Below are 20,842 nucleotides of genomic sequence, written 5' to 3'. Positions count from 1 at the left end.
CTGAATAATTTAGTGGAGCACGGCAATGCATAATGCAAATCTGTAATAAGTACTTTAATAAAGCCACCTGTTAATTGTTTTGTTGTCTATTTCTAGCATAGAAACTTATCTGCTCAAATGGGGCAGAATACCATCTGGGAAGATGCTATAAAATCCCCCTTTTTAAGAATTATTTAATTTTAGAAGGAAAATATGTACCTACAAAAAGTGCATTCTTTTTACATTTCAGTTTATTCCTGGGTGTTGCTGCAATACAAATTTTTCACATCTATGTATGAATCGTGCAGTATATTTAGATCACCCACTGATGATCTAAAACAAAGGGCAGGGGAAAGGAAAGGTTAACACTCTGCATATTTGCATTGTATTAAAAGACTGTGAATACCTATTTTCATTGCCATAAATGGAAGCCTAGAGGGAGTTCTTTTTTCAAAAAATTATGCTGTGCATTAAAGAATGCTATTTTGCTTGCTTATCAGGAAAAAAAAAATGGGTAAAAAGGATTTGGTAGCTATTTGAAAATCAAGGAACAGGATCATATTTGCTTCTATCATCAGCAACTCCTGTTACGATGGCAAATTTTATTCTTGAGTGGGAGTCAGAAATATAGTGAGAGTTGATGAACTGAATGCACAAAATCTCTGAATGTGTGTGCAGCTATGTTAAAACATTTTAAAATTTCTTTATTTTACCTGAAAATAGTAAGCTGAATGTGTGTGCAGCTATGTTAAAACATTTTAAAATTTATTTTACCTGAAAATAGTAAGTCTCAAAAGATGTAGAAAAGAGCACTAAGAAACCAAGATGGATATTTTGTTAAAAAACCCCACTTTTTTAAAATTTAGATTTGACCAGTGGTAAATGTGGTCAGCCTCAGGGAGAATGGACAAAGGTGATGCCTAAAGTATGCAAAGCTCGTTTGTGGTGGGATATTGCATGGGCCAAGCAGCAAATGGTGGTGGTGAGAGACACCAGTTGCTGCTGCACTAGATCATTCGGCTTGTGGCTGAAATCCTGATCACATCTGTGTCCATTGCAGTGAAAGCCACCTTTTCCAAAGTGTGATGTGGGAACTGTGCTGGCAGGTAGAGCCCCTCGGGCTCCCGGCTGGGGTGTGTGCCTGTCACAGTGCTGCAGACCCCCTGCAGGACAGCCCTGCTCTCCTTCCCCGAGGCACAGGAGGTTCTCACTGGGGTCTCTGCTGTCAAGCTGGCAGGACAAAGGTGTTCAGAATGTTGTTGGATTGTACCTTACAATGCAGGCATACACGTACATACACATATTCCTCTTTGGCAGACAAATTTTCTATTTGTTTCTCTTTATTCCAGCTTCTCCAGCCCTCTCTGCACTAACTCAGGCAAATGGACCTGGTCCTTCTTTCACTGTAAATTAGCATAGACATCAGTATTAATTTTAAGAAAGTTCAGGAAACACACCCTGAACTGCTTAGCATATGGAGTAAGCACTTGCCGCCTGTTACTTTTCTCTCTTTCATGGTTCTTGCTCTCACAGTTTTTTAGCAGAGGTAAGAAACAGGACAGCAGCTTCTGTTCCTCAACCCCTCTGAGGAGAACTCACACAGTGATAATTTTGAAAAAATTTATATTGGATGCTGGTCTCCACTGTATTTTATCATGTGCATTGTTAAAGGAAACTTTGACTTTCTGATCTACATGATGTGTTCACAAATCTGCCTTTATTAGTATTGATAATTCAGACAGCAGTTTTACCTTTGTCAGAATAGGATTTCCCATAATGTATCATTTTTCCCGGTCCCAGTTTGAGATGAGAATTTGACATTTCAAAGCAAAATATGCAAAGTGGCAATCTAGGAATCTCAGATCAGCTGTAATAATTGCTGTAACATTTAGGTTGCTCCTTCTCCAAGGAAAGAAAGACAAAGCTTCCTGGCCCTTTATGTAGTCATGCAGAAATGGGTCCCCTTTGCATGGTACCACATGGCAAGAGAGGTTCTCCATGTCCTGCACTGCATGAAATACTTCTTCAATCTGCACCCTTACCAGGGAGATCAAACTCCTTTCTTCTCACACAGAGGTCAAAAGAGTGGGAAGGGAGCAGGATGCAAGTTCTAGCAATGACTGAGACATTACCTCCTGTGAAAATTTTATCATCCTGTCTCCACCTTATTCAAATCTAATCCTGAATTCTCTCATTACTTCTTACACAAGAAGTGTGTTAGGATGTAATTTACAGCTCTTTCAAGCTTTCACAAGGGTCATCAATGTGTAATATTTTAATATGTAAAGCTGTTAAGGGGTTAAAACCAATTGTATGAAAAGAGATTATAGGATCTTTATCACATGTTGTTTATCTGATCAACAGTTAACAATTTAAGACAGTATTATCCTAGTAAAAAGAAGATTTGTTTCAGATACTGACATAAACATCCCCTCATAATAGTGGCTTTTCATTTACTGCGTTGCAATGTACCATAAGCTTAAAGGCACAACAGCTTCTTTGTGTGTCTCAATAATGCCTGTCCAGAGTGATGTCAGTCAATTTTTGACCTATACAGTCTGATGTTATTCTCAACGATCATGGAATAGATTTTTTTTTTTTTTAATGAGTGAAGAGTATGCCAATAAAATCCCTGAAAATTATCATATTTCTTCATGGCATCTTCCTCTGGAAGAACAAGGTAAGTTATATTACCACATAGGCCTTTCTGTGGAGTCGTGTTTCCTCTGGCTTCTGCTGTTTTTTGTTGTTTTCTTTGCAGCTGACTTTCCACACTTTCATGTAACTTGCCCTTTCAGTGGGACGAACACTAACAATTAGTAGCACTTTCTGGTAGAGGCAGGAAAAGAAACAGCATGTATGAAACAGCCCCCTGGTAGGAGCAGATTCTGACTTCAGCCTGTGTGGTGACACTCCTGGGGTCCCGTATAAAAAGTGTTTGACAAGTCAGCTTCCTCGTGCTCCTTGGAAACTGTTCCTGCAAGGTGGGGGAAAAGGCTGTGGGGTGGGCCAGGGTTCATTTAGGGTGCACAGAATGCCTCGGGGGGATCCCCCTCCTGGCACAGCTCTGGGGGTGCTCCCCATCCCCAGCCCAGGCAGCACTCTGACCCAGTATCACTGACAGATACGCTCAGCCTCTGCTGCTTTCCTGTCATAAAAGGGAAGGAATCATCTTCCTGGGGAGAAAACACCTTCCTGAGCTCTTAGTGAAGCACATCTGCTCAGCCCTTGCCAGGCAGGAGCACACACTGAGCCCCACACTCAGTTCTGCCACAGGGCTGTTCAGCTGCTGTGGATGATTCCCCTCATCTCCTGTCCAGCTCTGAGCACAGCACACAGCTCTCTGACAGGCAAAGGCTGCTCGTTTGCTCTCCAGCCTCAAGAAGTCTGGGCTGGATGAGGGTGCACTGCTGCTTGCTGCATCCAGCTCTGGTCCTCACGGTGTTCTGGCAAGCCTGGCACTGAGGTCCCCCTGCTCCCTCAGAGACAGGAGAGAAATGCATATACTGGTGGAACTCCTTATGGAGATCACGTTGTGCTTCTAAAATGCTACTTCTGGATTATTTTTATTCATATAACCCTGATGGTTCCCTGAAAATTAAACCAGATGTAATTTTTCATTTGTTTTCTGAATGCGGTGTAATATAGTACTGCCTTTAAGCTTGCAGAACACAAACACAAGCTGAATTGAGTTGGACTTCAGTGTGGATACTGTGTTTCCCTGTCAGTGTCATTTGGGGCCTTTTAAACCCTGGAGTCTGCCGTGCAGCCCCTGAGCTGCTCTTGGAGAAGCATCTCCAGGCCCCAGCTGCACTGCTGTCTGTCTCTTCCCTTCAGTGGGTGCCAAGGGAGTGTCACAGGAGCTGGCACTGCCACCCTGACTTCACCTGCCTCAGAGTGGAGTCAAGGGTGTGCTAAATGCTTGGGTGACAACAGCTGAACTTAAGCAAGCCGAAGGTCCAGAGTATACAAGAGATTTAAATTAAGATTGCCAAAGTGGGATGGAAATTTGTTTTTCTTCTGTGTGCTGGGTATTTTACATTATGTAAAATGAACATTAGATGATAATTGCCAGTGTGGTATCTTGTATTGATTTAATTCAAAAAGCAACTTCACCTCTACCTTTTGCATGCACTTGTCTTAAAATATATGCATTATGAAGGCAGTGATTCAAAGTCTTTAGGAAATCAATACCCAGACAGGATTCTGTTCTTCAAATATTGACAGCAGAATAACTCTAAGAAACAATGACAAACAATAAAAGCAGGGTTAGACAAAATGAAGGCTGCAATTCTTCTGTTGTTAGGCTGTGCAGAGGGTTCAAACTGCTGCCTGATGCTGCATGTTGTACGTGCTTCAGCAAACAGCTGGCACTGGCCCTTTGCTGCCAGAATTTCTGGTGAAACCTGTGAGCACTGAAGTAAAAGCCAGTTTCTGCCCATGATTCCTATACAGATGGCTGTTTCACCTGATGTTTTGCCAATAACTCACGTGGATTTCTTTCAGCCATGTGCATGCACTGGGGAGATACAGAAGGATATATATAGATTATTAGCATTAACGTTGTTCCCACCTTTGATCATTTCTGTAGAACTAAATGGAATTTGCACTGAAGCTGGCCAGTTACAGATTTTTAACTGATCACATCTGTGTACTAGTTCACAGTGGGTTTTTGTAGTGGTAATTTTAATATGGGCAGCTCAATTTCCTGGACACTGAGTATAGTTCTCAGAAGTTAAAGTATGTCCTTGATGGAGTAAAACATGCCAAGTTAGTGCAAACTGCACTGGTTGCTCAGTTGTCAGCACTGCAACTACAAGTAATACTACATTATTAGCACTCATGCAGGAATCTCTGACAGTCCAAAAGTAGCTCTTTACAGTATTACCCAACTTGATGTCATAGGAAGAGTCAGCAAGACTTATTTTTCGTTTCTGTCCTTTATTTTTGCAGCTTTAACAAGTGCTGAATTTCCCAAGGATGTCAGTATTGTAGCCATTAAAGGTTCAAGAACTCTGTTCACGTCTGGAAGTAAAAAAATCATGAGGCTTTTCCCTGAATGTACTGGAAATTTCCTAAATCTGAATATTTATGTATAATTTTAAAACGAAGAAAAGCTTTGAGCCACCAGTGCCTGAGTGATGTTTACTGGCAGATCAGTCAGGAGCAGGAGCTTAAAGAGTAGCAATGGCCGTTTGTAATTGCCCATCTGTAACCAACAGGTTTGAGAGTTGTTTTGGAACAAATTGGTGTACTTGGGACATTACAGAATTTTAAGAGAATAAATTTGTTCCTGTAGTTCAGGAGGAAGAAAGGAGGGAGACACCGAGCAAGGTTCTCAATAGCTGAAGGCTCATTAGCTTGACGTTCATTTCAGGCAACCTAATGCAAGAGTAGGTAATGAGAAGAAAATTGAGAGAAAATGCTGTCACAAAACATGCTTGAACAAGGCAGTTTATCCTGAGATTAACAACTTAGATGAAAGTGGTGAAGTGAAATCAAGTGATCCTTTGGCAAGATGAGTTTGTTGAAAACATCAGTGTTAAACTTTGCATTTGTCTGTGTTGCACAGGCAGGAGCACCAAGGGGTCAGTGGCAGAGCGGTGGGAGACACCACAGGCAAACAGCTGCCAGCAGCTGAACCTCAGCTCCCACAGCAGTGCCATGACATAATCATTCAGGCATCTTTAGGTAATTTTATTGTAATTGCATATTTGACTTTACATGTGGCTGGTGAGCCTGTGTATTCAAATCTGTTGCACACCTCCACTCCAGGTGTTGCAAAGCCACGGTTTGGTGTGAGAGGAGAGCAAGGTCCTCTGTCTGCTTACCCAGACTCTGGGCCAGATCTGAGTGCCAAGGAGGAGTTTTCAGAGCCTGTAGGGCCAGCTTTGCTGAGCCGGGCTTCCTTAGATGTCCACTCCAGTTAACTCAGACACCCCTTGCCAGTAGGTCAGACGGTTTCCAGGAGTTTGCAGTCAGAAGGCTGTGGTTTCATACTTTGCTGTGTTCACAGCAGCGTCCCCCTATGCTTTTAGGTCTAAGTGATGTTTAGAAGCTGCTAACAGACAATTTAAAATGAAAAATCGTACATGGGAAATTAGCCATAAAATGATCAATAAGTAGTTCTGTTCCTGGAGTGGCTGCCAGAGGAATTGGTGAGTGTCCTGTGTGTTAGCAAGAAGTCATGCCTTTCTGAAGGTTTGTTTTAGTTCAAAGAGGTGCCATTTGCTTCAGCTGAAGATGAAATCAGTGCCATGTAGGATCTGGTATGTATGATTAGAGTGGACAAATGCACAGTCACTTCTGGGTGGAGTTTCAACCTGTAATTTCTTAAGCTTGCTAAGCAGGCTCAGATACCTTCAGTCTCAGCTTTGTTTGTCATTAAAATAATTCTTACTGATCATGATGCTGGTGGAAAGATATTCCACTTCTTTATTTCTTTACTGTGTGAGTCTCATTGATGCTAATAACTATCAAATTAAATCTGCACCTGACCACAGGCAGCTGATGGAAGATTTTTTTAGCCATCCACTGTATCCCTGATAGAGACAATCAATAGGTAAAATCTATGCAAATGAGCGGAGTTCAAGTGAGGGCTACCCTGAACAGGACTTAAGCTATGCGCCCGCCTTTGTGCCAAATTTTTCAAGGTTTTTTCTCCTGTAATGAATACATGTATTTTGTGCATTGGAGCATGGCACAGGGCCTTTTGGATGGCAGGCTCTTCAAGAGAGAGGAAGAGAGTTTTAATCACAAAAGCAGAAACTTCAGTCAGAGGAATGATTCCACACTTTGTTTCATTTGTAAATGCTGCGTTTTGGCTTTTGTGAAACACAACCCAAGTCCAATTCAGGACAGCGCTTCAAGGATTCTTTCCATGGGGCTTTTTGAGTCTGAAATAGTGCACATGAAAAGAGCAGGAGATTGAACATAATTTGTTCCAAGAGCTAGTCTAAGATTTTTTCCAATCAAGATTCTTTCAGCATATTCCTCTTTGTTGAGCTGTAAGCAGCTTTTAAAATAATGGCATTAGCCTATATTTCAGGGCTTCACTGGGTGTTTCCAGCTCTGGTGATTAGTTACAAGAAATAGAAATGCCTGTATTGTAACCTTTTAATGGCTGTGGGAGACTTGTAAACTAAGTTGAGATTTAAGCAATTTGTAGATTTCAAAATGAGCTGTAGAGTTCATTGAGAAAGAAAAATGCATCATTGAAATTCATGGTGCCACTTTGGTTTTCTTAGCTGAGATTTATCAGTGAAAGCCATATTGCTTTCCCTTTGCCTTTATTTTAAAGCTCTTCAATACATTGTTTTTAAGGTCCATTTCTTTTACAAGCTTTTCCTTTCAGCTTGCTCGGGGCGTTGGGCCCTATGAACATCTGTTTGTGCCTACAATCAGCCAGGACCTGGACTGTACCCTGCCTCCCTCCTCCCCTTTGTTTCCAGAGGCTATTGTTTCCGATTTCATGCTATCAGAGGGGCTGCATGTTTTCCTGTGTGAAGTTGTCAGAGAGATAAAAGCACAGGAGCAGGGTCACATTTCGAGGGATGGGCATGAAAAATTGGTAAAATGTATCTTGAGGGCCACCCACAAGACTTGCCTGAAGAAATTCAGAAGTAGAGAGTAGAATTGTAATTTTGTGCAAATTCCAGGGTGGAATAAGCAGTAATGAAGTAAGTGTTTAACTGGCAGAAATCTCTTAGTCAGATTTACACTTGGTTTACTTATTCCTGTTAGATAGCTTGAGAGACTCCAGTTGGACTTAGCTGCAAAGAAAATACCATCATCTTCACTGCAGTGCCTGCCTGGGTCCCCTCAGTATGACAGGGAGAGGCCAGAAGATTTAAAGCCAGTGTTACACCTGTCAGCCATGAGTGCACTGGGGAAACGAGAGGCACTACTGGAGGTTCTGCCTGTCCAAAATTTTCAGTACAGAATCACAGAATCATTAGCATGTATGATACAAGACCTGCAAGGAGTACAGTAAGGATGATGATGAAAGAAAGACAGACAAATTGTGCATCTTAATTTACCTAATGAAACACATTTTGCAGTAAGGAAGCAGGGTACTGTCCTTGTACCTGTGGCTGTGGTTTATAATGCTGCAAACCATGGTCAGCCAAAACACACTCTTTGTCTGACATGAGTTCCAGAAGTGGCACCCTGCTTTGGAAGAGTGCAGAGTGGTGGCAGGAGGGCAGAAGAGCTGCAGCCACACACAGCTGAGCCCCTTCCCCACCTGCAGTAACCCAGCAGGGACAGCTTGCAGTGTCTTACAGGCGCTCCTCTGAAAGCTCCAAGCAGCCAGGAAAGAGTTGTGCCTGTCCCTAGCTTAGAGTCAGTAGGACTAAAGCAGTGCCTTGCTAGTTTGTTTGTTTATGATTTCAACTCTTCACTTATGTCTCTACCAGATATGTATTGAAGAAAATGGTTTAACAGTACTGGTTTAGGTCAGGGCTTCACTAAGATAGTTACTTTTGTTTTAGGAACTTGTAATGAGGATTTTGTTAAAGCATATGATGGGAAAACAAATAAAATATGTAAGTTGTATTTTTTCCAAGGCAACTGATAGATAAGGGGTGCCAAGCAAGGTGTTACCTTGCTGCCATATGGCTTCTGAATTACTAAATTAAAAATGTGATACAAGTCAGCCCAATACTGGAATTTCAAGGAGATTTATTTTTTCTATAATTTCTATCATTTTTTTCCAAAGAGAAGTTAATTATTTTTTTCTTAAATGCATAAATTATTTGCACTTTAATATGACAAAGTAAATATACATTCTGAGTTCTGCTGAATTTGGCAGCATTTTTTGCTATGGAAATTCCGCAGTGGAACACTGATATGCAGACTTTTTGCCATTTTGCTAATATAGTAGAAAAAAATACTAAATATGCTTTGATTATTGTTGAATTTATATCCTTTATGGTAGTACTTTTGGATATTAATTTGTTCATAAGTAGATACAGAAGAAAGCAGTACCACTGCAAAGTGTGTAACAGTTGTGTAGGTGAGTTTAAAGACGACCACTCAGTGAGTATTTTTCACTTGTTAGCACTTGTATTTCAGCTTGCAGTGACTGTGGTCAGGGTTCTGGGTGCCACAGCAGGAATGGTGTGGAGGTGACATCCCCTGCTGGCACAGAGGGACCTGCCCCTCAGTGCCCGTGCCAGGTCCTGGCAGGTTCCTGTGTGGCCAGGGCTCCCCCGAGGGTCCTGCCAGCCCCACGGTGCCCTGCCTGTGTGCTCCTGCTCCAGGCAGGCAGCACAGCACACCCATCCTCAGGCCAGCTGTGAGGAGACATCTGGGCAGGAAGTCTCAGTTCCAGTCTCACCAGCACAATTCCAGTTCTGAGGGGAAAAGGATAATCTGTTCCTCTCCCAGCACGCTGACCACCATGACTTAATGTCTTTCACTGCTTCAAATACTACTTGAAGAACTTAAACACTGCTGTTAGCATCCATTACCGGTCTTAATGGGTATAAATTCTTTTTAAAATCACAACTTTCTTATACCAGCAGTTTTCTTTGGCATACTTGTCTAGTTTTGGATGGGTTAAAGAATTAACTTTGTTTAGCTTTGTCTCAAAAGGGAAAAGAAGAAAGGCTAGAGTAAAAATTAATAGCACATCTTAAAATCTGTTGCAACATCTCCCTTTTTTCTGACTAAAAGTGAGTGGAAAAGGCCTCTCTAGAGGAAATAAAGAAGTTATTACAACTTCTGCTATTTTGTAGAGTATGAAAAAGCTTTCTGTATGTTAAACAGTCTTGTGGACATCTGGCATGATTGGTTTTAATCTGCTGACTAAAAAGTCAGGATTAAATCTTGCTTTACACCTCTTTGTATTGCGGTCAGTAAGTGACAGAGCTGCCCTGAAACAATGGCACTACTTATTCCACCCAATATGCCATGTGGTAGATCACCCCCTTTTTCAGCACCACTTCTCTGCAAAGACAATGAAGCATCTGGTGGGGTTTTCCTGTGTCCAGGATATTTTTTGTCAGTAATTTCACTCAGCCGCTCTGCTTAGCTCTCCCTCGGTGCTACTTTTTGAGATGGGGTTTGCCAAATCCAGTGGCAAGGGGTCAGTAGGCCAAAGTGATGAATTTTTATGTGCCTGTTCCTTGTGTTTCTGCTCAGTCATGATTCTTTGCGCGCTGCGCTGCCTCTGAAAGGGAGCCACAGTGAGCAATTTGTCCTCCCAGGCTGGGGAGAATGGGGAGGCAGATGAGTTAAAGTAGCGTGTATGACTGCGGACAGAGCTGCGCACAAATGTTTTCTGATGGCAGAACAGAATCCTCCTGTCACTATTCAGCGCGAGAGGGGCTTGGGAGATTTGTAGCCTGTTGGCTTTCGATCAAGTGACAAATGAATTTAACAGCACTTAAAGATACAGCGGGAAGAATAGCACTTCACGAGGCAGCCCCAGCTGCGAGCTCTAAAATGATGCTGCATTTACTCTTCTGTGCTCATGTGTCTCACATATTTCAATCTTGGTTTGCGTAACAAAAATAATTTAATTTCTGTTTCAGAAACTCTGTAGAATATATTTGTGCTTTTTGGCCCAGTCAGGTCCCACCCTCTGGTGGGTCTTTGGTTGCTACAAGCAGGAGGACCCTGGTTGTGTCATTTCTTGCAGAGCTTTCTGTCCTCACTCAACGGTGCCCTCAGTGATGGGTCGAACGAGCCAGGGATCAGCATTCACTGCGGGGTTAAATCCCTTTGGATCCCCCGCCAGTGCTGTGAAGTTGCTGTTCCTCCAAGCTGTTCTCTCTGTGATCAGCTGTGCCCCTAGCTGGCCAAGGGCCTTTGGTGCCAAGCCTTGAACTGTCAGTGGAAACCATGTCCTGGGGGTCCTGAGCATTGCTGTACTGCACAGCACTTGGCTCTCACACCATCACAAACCAGCCAGAAGGAACTCAGAGCTACATTACCAGGGTGGGGAATAGAGGCAGTACAAAGAACATGCCACCCTGTTTCCTCTCTCCACACTGACTGTTCTACCCCACAGCTGTTTTTATGTGATGCCAGTCTTCTTTGGGTGTGTACACTTGCTGATCTGTCAGTTCATCTTAGCTTTCATCAAGGAGAATATACCAGATGTTGGGTACCCACCTTGCACATTATTTTACAAAAATACCCTTCATTCATTTAATACAAAATTATTTATTTTAATGTGTGAATATGGGCTCCTGGAAATGGGTGAGCTCCATGATGTCCTGGGTCTCGTTGAAGAAGCAGCAGCCTGCTGGTGGGCAGTGTGCCTGGGGACAGCCCAGCAGCTCAGCTGTGCCAGGGTGCTGCAGCAGCCAGGCACCTGCATGAGCGCAGGGCTGGGAGAGGGACAGCTCAGCAATCCCACCTCATGGCTCTCAGAGCTGTCTGAACACAACCAGCTATAAAGGATTATTTGAACTTAGCTGCTGGACTCGTATTCCATTTCAAAAGTGAGTAAAGCAGCAAATGATGGTGAACCAGACAGGGAGTATGACAATGAGAAATGAATGAGATATGGCAGGATGAAAAGGAGTTGAGTCAAAGAGGCTGGACAAACAAAACAACAGGGGAAAAATACAGTAAAGAAATGGTTCACATGCTGCATCAGAAAGACATCACCTGGTCAGCAAAGTTTTAGTCTCACCATAACATCATGCAGCATGTTTCAGTTAACACAGTGAATGTTGCATTCCCAACTTGCTCAGGACTGGAAACCAGATGCAGTGACCTCAAGATTACTTTCTTGACATATTTGTTTCCTTAAATAGTAAAGTTAACTTGGAGTGGGGTTTTTTTACCCCTAGATGAAAAACAGTGGAAGAACATGGACTTCTCTTCCACTTTGCTGTACATGCTTATGACCATTGTATGAGCTGGAGGGCATTCATCCATCCTGGGGGGCACATGTCCATCCTGAAGGGCATGTGTCCATCCTAGAGGGCATGTGTCCATCCTGGAGGGCATGTGTCCACCCGTCCATCCCACCGTTGTGCTTAGGCTTAGCAAGAGTCCAAGCCTGAACTGCTGGCAGCCCACAACACACTTGTGCCTCATGCAAGTCACTTACCTGTTCCACATCTCAAATCCCATCTTTGTTAGGGTACTAAGGATTTTTTTGCTGGTTTGCATAATAATAATAAGAAAAAAGTTTTTCATTTCTTTATTATTTCTAATTTTGTGATTAAAAGTATTCAGTGCCTGCCTCAGGACATCTAGATTTTAGGTACATATATAATTTGATTTCAGAATTACCCAACACTACATATTTTGAAAGTCAACTCCTAATTATACCTGCTGCTGAGAGTCTACTATGTGGGAGCCAAAGGGTCACACTCTCCAAAGGCTGAGCCTTGAACTTGAGCTGTGTCACACCATTGGTCTTGTTAAAAACTCCCCATTATTTTCAAGGGCAAACTCTGGAATTTACTCGGTTTGGCAGTGCTGGTTGGGTGTTTCTGGGCTTGTTGTTCGTTCTGAGGTCAGGTGGGAGCCTGGAGCACTCCCATGGGCTGGCCATGCCCATGCTGTGCTGTGTCAGGACATGTGCTCCCTGCAAGGCTGGAGGAGAATGAAGCTGACAGACTCCAGAGACTGCAGAGCCCAGTGCTGGAAGTCAAGAAGCACCAAATAATTTTCTTAAGTGTTGGCTTAAATTTCTGCTGCTTGATGTTACTGCTCCCATGTTTCCTTTCTTGTGGCTGTAAGAAACCATGAGGTTTGGAGGTAGCAGAAACACAAACACCATCAGTGAGCACACAGGCAAATGTTACCACTCAAAGCAAGGGCAATTGCAAGGAGCAGATGGGGTTCACAGGCTGTTTAGCTTTTAGAATGAAAAGAAACAGAGGTTCCTATTCTGCAAGTTAGATAAAAGCAAGTTTAGCTATAAGGAGAGAACTGCTTCTTATTCCATTTCTCCTGAATTCAGGAGAGCAGATTTTATGTTTCTCTGCAGAAACAGATTTACATCACAGATTCTATGTGCTTTATCAAAGTCTTCGCTGAACAGAAACAATACACCCAGTCCTCTGCCTGGTCAGCTGGAGTGCAAGACTGTAAGTGCTCTGAAGGTTTCCAGCAAAGAATTTCTCAAGCTGGCATTACTGCACAGCCAAAGCCGAAAAAAATAATGGAAGATAAGTAACAGAACATCTGAGTATATCTGAAGAGGATCACACCTTATGGAACAAGACATACATATTGTGTTTATGCAGAGAATTTCGTTAGGAACAGTTGGACTGTCCCAGTTTCTGTAATAAAGAAAAAGCAAATATTTCTCTTAGCTCAAGTAGTAATACAAAATTATTTAGAAGGACGGACAGGAGGAGGGAAAGGATTTTTCTGGCAGATTGCTCCCAAGTTCTGATCTTGTCGTGCTGTGGGCTTCTCTGGATCTGGTCAAAGTCCTGAATACATATTGATGTCTGATGTCAGCAAGTGAATGAAGAACTGAGGCTTTAAAAAGTGAGCAGGGGAGCCCTTTACCTTTTTCTGCAGAGACCCTGCACAGTTCTGTGTCCTGATTCACACAGGTGCCAGACAACTCCAGGTAAATTGTTTGTAAGTCACCGTGTAGATGCTTTGCTGAACTCAGGCTTGAGATCATAGTCAGGAAAATGAAACAGGAGAGTACAAAAAGATGTGCAACCTGACCGGAGAGACAGAGAGAGAAAATAAGAAGGTAATCAGCATGCAGGGGAATATGGAAAAGGAGTTCTAGCCTGATCTGTAAACTTGGAGAATCTGAGAGGCAGAGGCTTTTTGCAATTAATTCAGATTCTTTTCCGAAGAAGAGAATTTAAAAGAGAGCCATAATTGCCACCAGCTGTTGGCACAGAACAAAACTGCTGAGGCAGAGGCCGCAGTGAGGGACCTCAGAGCTCTCTCCAGACCTGGAGAAGGCAGGCTGTGCCACCGACACATGGCACTGAGCCAGCCACTCTGGCACGGGGCCAGCTGTTCCAGCTGTGAGCCGGCCATTCCTGTGCCCATGCCTGCCCGGGACGGGGTCTGCAGCAGCGTGCTGTGCTAAGCCTGGCCTACTGCCTGCTGAGCAAACAGGCACAGGAGCCACAGGCAGTGCTGCCAGGGATGACTGCAGGAGCTGGGTGGTGCTTTGGGCAGTGCCGGGGCAGGGGAGCCACCCTGCCCAAGGCGGGCGCGCTGTGCCGCCGACAGCGGCTGTGCTGGCACCTGGGCTCTCAGCTCACTCAGCACAGTGCCTGAAAAGTAAACAGGAAAGGTTTGGCATTGCCTGGTGACACGCTGTGGTAACCTTGTCATGAATTATCTCAGTTTCAGCACAAGAAGATGCATCTTACAATTAACCTAGTGTTGCTGTGAAATTGAGACCAAAGGAAGGCAGGTTGTTTCCAGCAGGGATCATTTGTTTTAGGGAGGCAGAAAATCCCTGGGACAATGGGTGCACGAGGATAGTGCTGGTTTTTTGGTCACAGATACTGCCCAAAGAAGCCTTTTAAAATATCCCAGAATATCTCTGTGCCACAGTTCAGTAGGAGGGCTGCATGGAGGGGAGCAGAGCTCCCGTAGGTCCTGGGCACGTCCTGGGCCAGGCGCTCACAGGGGTGGGATTGGTGCTTCTTTAACCTGCCCGTGAGGTTAAATCAGTCCCGACGTGGGTACAGGCAGCAGGGCCGTGTCAGTGGTAGTGATGTGCCCTCAGAAGAGGGGCTGCACACGGGGCACATGAGCAGTGCCCGCAGACAGGGGCAGGGCAGGGTCTCGCTCTGCTGCCACCCAGCTCCACCACCGCTGCCTCCCCTGGACAGGAGCTGACTCCTCTGGGAACATCCAAAGAGAAAGTAATTTATTGGTACTTTACGTGGATTCTCATTAATGCTTGTTTGTGTTTGTTCTTTATTCAGCTAACACTTACGTCACTGCTGAGTTCAGTTCCTGCTGCTGGAAAGTGTAGTAGCTGTTCTGGGATATTATTGCTATTTGCACACAGTTAAAGTTAACACAAGGTAATATATAGTCTAAAGGATATTTTTTTCAATAGAAGTGTATGTCCTCTCAGACAGGGCTTGGTTGCTTTACCCTGGAGATTGAGCCCTGGGGTGCCCTTGTTTTTTTCCAGCAGCTGTGAAGCCAAAAACCTCTGTGGATGTGAAAAATTTGCTATAATAAGCCTCCATTTCAATGGGAAGGTGCAGTTTAAAAAGCATGTTGTTATCTGCCCTGTACCTAAATGCACAACTCTCATTGACTCAGAAAGTTACGTGTAACTTTGTTTTTTTCTGATGTCATTTGACTTGGGGAGTTTGCTGCTATTATATTCCCAATATCCAGGAAATCATGTCATCTGCTCAAAGGTAAGGAGGAGCCCAAACAAGACAGATGCTTCTGTTATTCCCAAAGTAGCAAATATTTTACCTCACTGATTATTTCAAGTACAATTTGCATCCAGATTATGATAATAATTTTTTTAAAAACATTACCCTAGTTTAATAAGTGTCAGATTGATTTTGGGTCTTGAGCAGAATTACAGAAATATTTCACTTTCATAATTAGATGATACATGTATGTCTGTCTTTTCTGTTGTTCCAGAATCCACAGAGTATTTAACTGGAAAAAAATTAAATATCTTAAATTTAGTTGATTTGGTTGCTCATGTGCTCAAGACCTTATGTCACTTAGCTCCTGTCAGGAATCTTCAGACTCTGCTTTTCTCTCCTAGCACTCACGGCCATGAGCACATCTGTGTCAATTTATGCAGCTTGCTGCAAATTCCATCTGTGTCAATTTATGTAGCTATTGCTGAACTTTTTTAATTGTAAAGGAACAATGTATATATTCTATTTTCCGTTTTTTAAGAAGAATTCAAAGTAATAATAAGTCCTGAGTATTCAAACAGTAGAGAACAATGCTGCACATCTTTAGTGTCAGTGGGCAGATGCAGTAGGACAGGCTGAGTCTGTAGGTGTTTAAATACCCTCTTTCAGGGGGTTTCCCTCCCACCCCCCAAAAATTATTGAGGGACTTACAAGCATGTAATAGCTCACACATCAGGAGGTGGACTCAGAGTCTAAAGTGTGGAATCCATGAAAAATCAGCTGCAGTTTCCAGCCAAGCAGAGGCAGCAGTGCAGTCCATGGCTGCTCAGTGTTCCCGTATAAACATGATGTAAAGTGTATGTTATAGACTGTTGTGTGTTTTATCTATATAACAGTTGTGTTAATGTCTGTATCCCTACTTACTCTAAGTATGAAGAAATGCAGTCTTAAGCACTTTGATTTGTGGTGCGTGTGGGGGAGCAGAAGGTGTGTTATGCTATAAATCAACAGTGTAATTCTGAGAATTGCCAACTTCAGAAGTTCCAGATTTGTCTCTTGTAAATATAAAAACCATTTCCTCCTAGCTTTATGTAACAGGATCTTGTTATTACATTCCAAGGCCGTTGTCAGGAAAGTTGTTACTATGTTTTGCAATTCAATATACATAAGTTATCACAAAGGGCTATTTCAAAAGTGCTACAAAGCATCTACCTGTGTATAGTATGGGAAAACAGAATGAGATATGGCTGTGTTTGCTAGGGAAAGGCTGGCTACCGAGCTCGCTCTCAGCTCTGAATGCAGCCCTCCTGCAAGCTTTTTAATCAAATCTTGTTTCCAAAGAAAAAAAAAGATTTTTTTTTTTAAAGAAGTTATGTAGAGTTATGATATCTGATTTCACCTCTTCTGCCCTTGTAAAAATATACCTTTGAGGGAATACCCAGCAAGGAACGGTGAGTTTTCATAGCATTTTGATTTTCTTTGCTAGCAACAAAAAATCCCTTCATAAGCAGGCTTGCCTAAAAAGGCACATGGTCCTGAAAGTTTTCTGCTTGGGTGACTACGACTGTGCAGAAATTGAAAGGAGGAGGAAAAAAGGAGTGCCTCCAGCTTGTATAAGAAATGAACCTTTGCCCAATCACTTTTGTCTGTGAATAAGGTAACTTTTTGTGTGTGTGAAATTTGAAAGCAATAAGGTATGTGGGTCCTTTCTCTGTATTGGTTCTCAAGAGTCGATCGCAGGGTTTTTCTTTTGGAGCCGGCCTGACGTTGTGAGATAAAGCAGCTCAGGGAAAAAAATGTTCTCAAGCAGATGCCTTTAAGAGACAGAAATCATGAATTTGTTGAATCGCAACCACTCTGGGGGTGGCTACAATGACTTTTTGACAGTGACAGTAACTCTGCCGTGTCTTTTCGAGCCCTTCTTTGGCCCATTCACTCTGGAAAGCTGCTTAAGCGCACTTAAGCGCATTAGCATTTGCATGCTCGGGGACCGTATTGACCCTCATTTGGAAAGTTTAAATGAGTGAAAGATGGAGCGATTTGTTAGAGCTTTTGAAACCAGCTTTAGAGAGCTGCGGGTTTTCCGCTCTGGTTTGTTCGGGTGCTTGTTCTAATCTGGTGTGCTGTTTGAAGGGACCAGACTGATTTGTGACACATGAGCCCAAAGCCTCTTTTTTTGGGCTTGACCCGATTATCTGATCTGTGCTCTGAATTTCAATCACCCGCGTGGAGGGAGCGAGGTTGGGAATGGCTCGCTGCTGGATTACCTCACTGCTCCTATGGACACAGATGGCAAAACGGCCACGGCATGTCTGGGCAGACAAAGGGATCATCCGACTGCCTCGGCTGCGAGGGAACAGGTAGGAGGGCTGTGCTAAAAATGAAAAGTAAAAGGTCCTGGCGGTGCAGCTCCCACAGGGGTCCAGCATGCCACTCCTCCTGCCAGGCAGGGTGGCGTTTAACCAGCATGTTACCGCTCTTCTCCCAAGGCTTCGGAAAGCCACCTTGAAGTGCTGCAGAGCAGATGGAGCACTCGCAGAGCAGCCCGTGCCTGTGGGCCAGTGCTCCTTCTGCCAGTGAAACCTGTGACTGCACCCGCCTGCAGCTGATGCGGTGCCGCGAGCGTGCCGCGCGTTCTAGCGTAAACCCAGAGTCAGATGGACCGGGCACTGCTTTTGGGGACGGAGGAAACAGGAAAAGTTTGTCAGAAATGGACATCACTTTTTCAGTGAGATGGGGAACCAACATCTGTTTCACTCACAAACTTGTAAGAAAAATAACAGATTTGAGGGTTTTTACCAAATCCCATTCAAGTTACTTGTTAAAAATGAAAGCGCTCAACTCGCTGCTTTTTATTTGTACTGTGCCAATAGGGCCTTTATCAAGGATCAGATTTTTATCAAACGGGAGCAAAATGTCCATTGGCAGATTGTTCCCATTCTGGTGCTGAGATCATCAGCTGAGATCTTAATTATTTGGAAGCAGATGGATTTTTGTTTAAATACATGTTTGGCATGTATTTAAACAAATACTCAGGAGAAGGTGACTATGGGGAAAGGAGAAGTGAGCTATAGTTCATGATGTTATGTCTGGTAGACACTGCATCTCTGATAATGAATCCAAATATAAGTATTTGTGTCTGTGAGAGATAGAAGCACATAGTAGGATGAAAGTCTATACCACAGAACATATTTATTTTGCAAATCAACATTATGCAAAATGAAAACCTTTTGTCTCATTATTATGAAAAGGAATGGGGTGAGCAGAGCAGGGAAGTCATCTCATTACGTCTCCTTGACTCAGTTACTTTCTTTAACAGAAAGCACTTTTCTTAAGAGCCTCTAGCAAAATAAAGTTTCATTCAGAAGGACGGTCTTTGCCAGTGTCCATATCCAGGGCTGTGCACAGATCCTGTCAGCAGCGTGTGCCTCAGCAGCAGCCATGGATTCTGAGTTGCCTCCCAGGTGTGGGGACACATCTGTGTATTTGAACAATGCCCAGTTTGAACAATCTCCTCGATTCCACTTTCTGACTTTTTCCTTGTGATTCGCAGCAGCCAGGCAGAGGGGCACGGGCAGCTCTGCACAGCACCCAGCAGCCTTGCCCAGGCAGGGAGGCTGCGGAGCACGGAGTGAAGTGTGCCCAGTTAAGATGGACATGCCTCCTTTCAAAGCACTTAACATACTTAAAGCTTCGCTAACTGCTTTGCTGAAAGCTCTAGATTTTTACCTGTTGCCATGCGGTGGAACCTTTGAGCAGCCCGTTTCATGTCATTCCCCATTACCTGTGAACTGGACCCCTGTGGCCAATGGATCAAGGCCCAACGCTTCCATGGAAATTCATACTGTGCCTGATAAAAAGTTGTTCATCTGTGTTCATCTGTGCCTGATAAAATGTTGGCTCATAATATGTTTTAGGCACCCAGTCCTCTGAATATCTAGGGACATTGTGTCTCTTATTTAAAAGAGGGAATTTGCTATGCAAAGTAAACTGTGAAAATTGCTGTCAGATTGTATAAGCATTTCTCGGAATTGCAAAGTGTACTTGTAACATGAATTTACAGGCAGGTGTTTTTGCAACCAAGGGTTAACTCACAGAAGTGAGTAGTGTCGATGTAGTTATCAGCTGTTAAGAATCAGCACAAAACTTGGTCATTATCTGAAAGCAGTGGTTTGGAGGATGTTTGCAAGTAATGTGTGATACAGCATAGTGTTACCTGTGAAAGAACCTGTCTACATGGTACAAGCTGAGTTACTATTTGCCTTTCCTGATTGATATTTTCTTAATATTACCCGTTTCTCTTGCAGTGATAATTCAGTTTATTGTTTCAAGTCCATCATAAGTGGAAGTTACTTAAATTAGCAATGCTTTGTATTTTGACCTACAGCAAATTATAATTGGTAGGGGGCATTGAAGATACATCTATTGATAATGTTCAGTTAAATCTGGTCTTCTGTTGCATATAAGCTTGTTTCCCTTTCTCCCCTTATGTTTTTCTTAGACACTATGTGCAAAGGCCACAATGCAGACCATCCGGGCAGCTGACACAAATGAAGTAGTCAAGCTAATATTTCGTGAATCTGATAATGACCGAAAGGTAAACAACTTAATGCCCTTGGCACCCCTGTGTAAATAGAAACAGTGTTGAATGTTCACTTCTTTTCTACAAAGCATGAATATAGTTGTTCCAAACTGATAATGTAAAGGGAGGGGAGGATATAGATTGTCACACCTAATGCTCAGTTAATTGGATCTGTTTAAGTGATTGCCGGCCAAGCAAATGGGCAAGCAGACAAGGGGCTTTGGACATGTGGAAATGTGTGGTTTTAAAGGGCTGCTGTCTCTGAAAGGGTCACTGCCAGCAGCTGGGTGTTGAGTTGCTGAGCCCAAGAGCTTTGCTGACCTTTCTCCCTATTTTTTTATTTAGGTTATGCTGCAATTAGAAAAGAAGCTCTTTGACTATTTTAATCAAGATGTATTTAGAGACAACAATGGCACTGCGGTAAGTTCATTGCTAAACCCTTTCAAAAGAGCAAATTGGGAACTTACATACAAATTGCATTTCTCTAACCAGCCCTTTATCCTTATCACCCCTCCTGTCTGCAGAATGAGAAGAGATAATTCAGCCAACACAATAACTGCTCCAGCTTTCCTCACCACTTAGCCAGTTATTTTGTGTACAGATTCTTAACTTTGGCATGTTTACCTTCTTTTTTATATAAATATATTGTAAATTAAATGTACACAACAATTCATTTTTCTTGTCTGTCCTCTAGTCTGCATTTCTTCAAGCATCCTGTTTTTCTTCCTAGCTCCTCATTGTGCATCACACAGTAACTTAGGAAAGCCCTTAAATTCAAAGCCCTTCTGAAAATACCCAGGTCTTCTAAGTGTACAAAAATATACTAGAAACACAAGAGTAAGTAGAATAGCAGTCTCAAGCTCTGCAGCAGACTGTCACTATTTGGACAAGCATGCAGGGCTTCCCAAGAGGATTAAGCAGACAGGGGACACTAGCACTCTGATTTGTAATAAGGACTCTGATTTTTCTGTGGACAGGGGCA

General features: G+C 43.1%; 1 protein-coding gene across 3 annotated transcripts in view; it reads left to right on the top strand.

Annotated features, from left to right (window-relative positions):
• The window catches only part of INPP5A (inositol polyphosphate-5-phosphatase A), a 138,660-nt gene that overhangs the window by 87,175 nt on the left and 30,643 nt on the right, over positions 1-20,842 (top strand). For all 3 annotated transcript variants that reach the window (XM_041467349.1, XM_041467347.1, XM_041467348.1), the window contains exons 9-10: positions 19,780-19,875; positions 20,206-20,280. In XM_041467349.1, the coding sequence (XP_041323283.1) occupies positions 19,780-19,875; positions 20,206-20,280 (171 nt within the window). The remainder of the gene's footprint in view (positions 1-19,779; positions 19,876-20,205; positions 20,281-20,842) is intronic.

Source organism: Pyrgilauda ruficollis, unplaced genomic scaffold (genome assembly GCF_017590135.1).
Source record: "Pyrgilauda ruficollis isolate IOZ18807 unplaced genomic scaffold, ASM1759013v1 scaffold207, whole genome shotgun sequence".
Taxonomy (NCBI): domain Eukaryota; kingdom Metazoa; phylum Chordata; class Aves; order Passeriformes; family Passeridae; genus Pyrgilauda; species Pyrgilauda ruficollis.
Note: the sequence above shows the minus strand (reverse complement) of the source record. Positions and strands in the feature narration are given on the sequence as shown.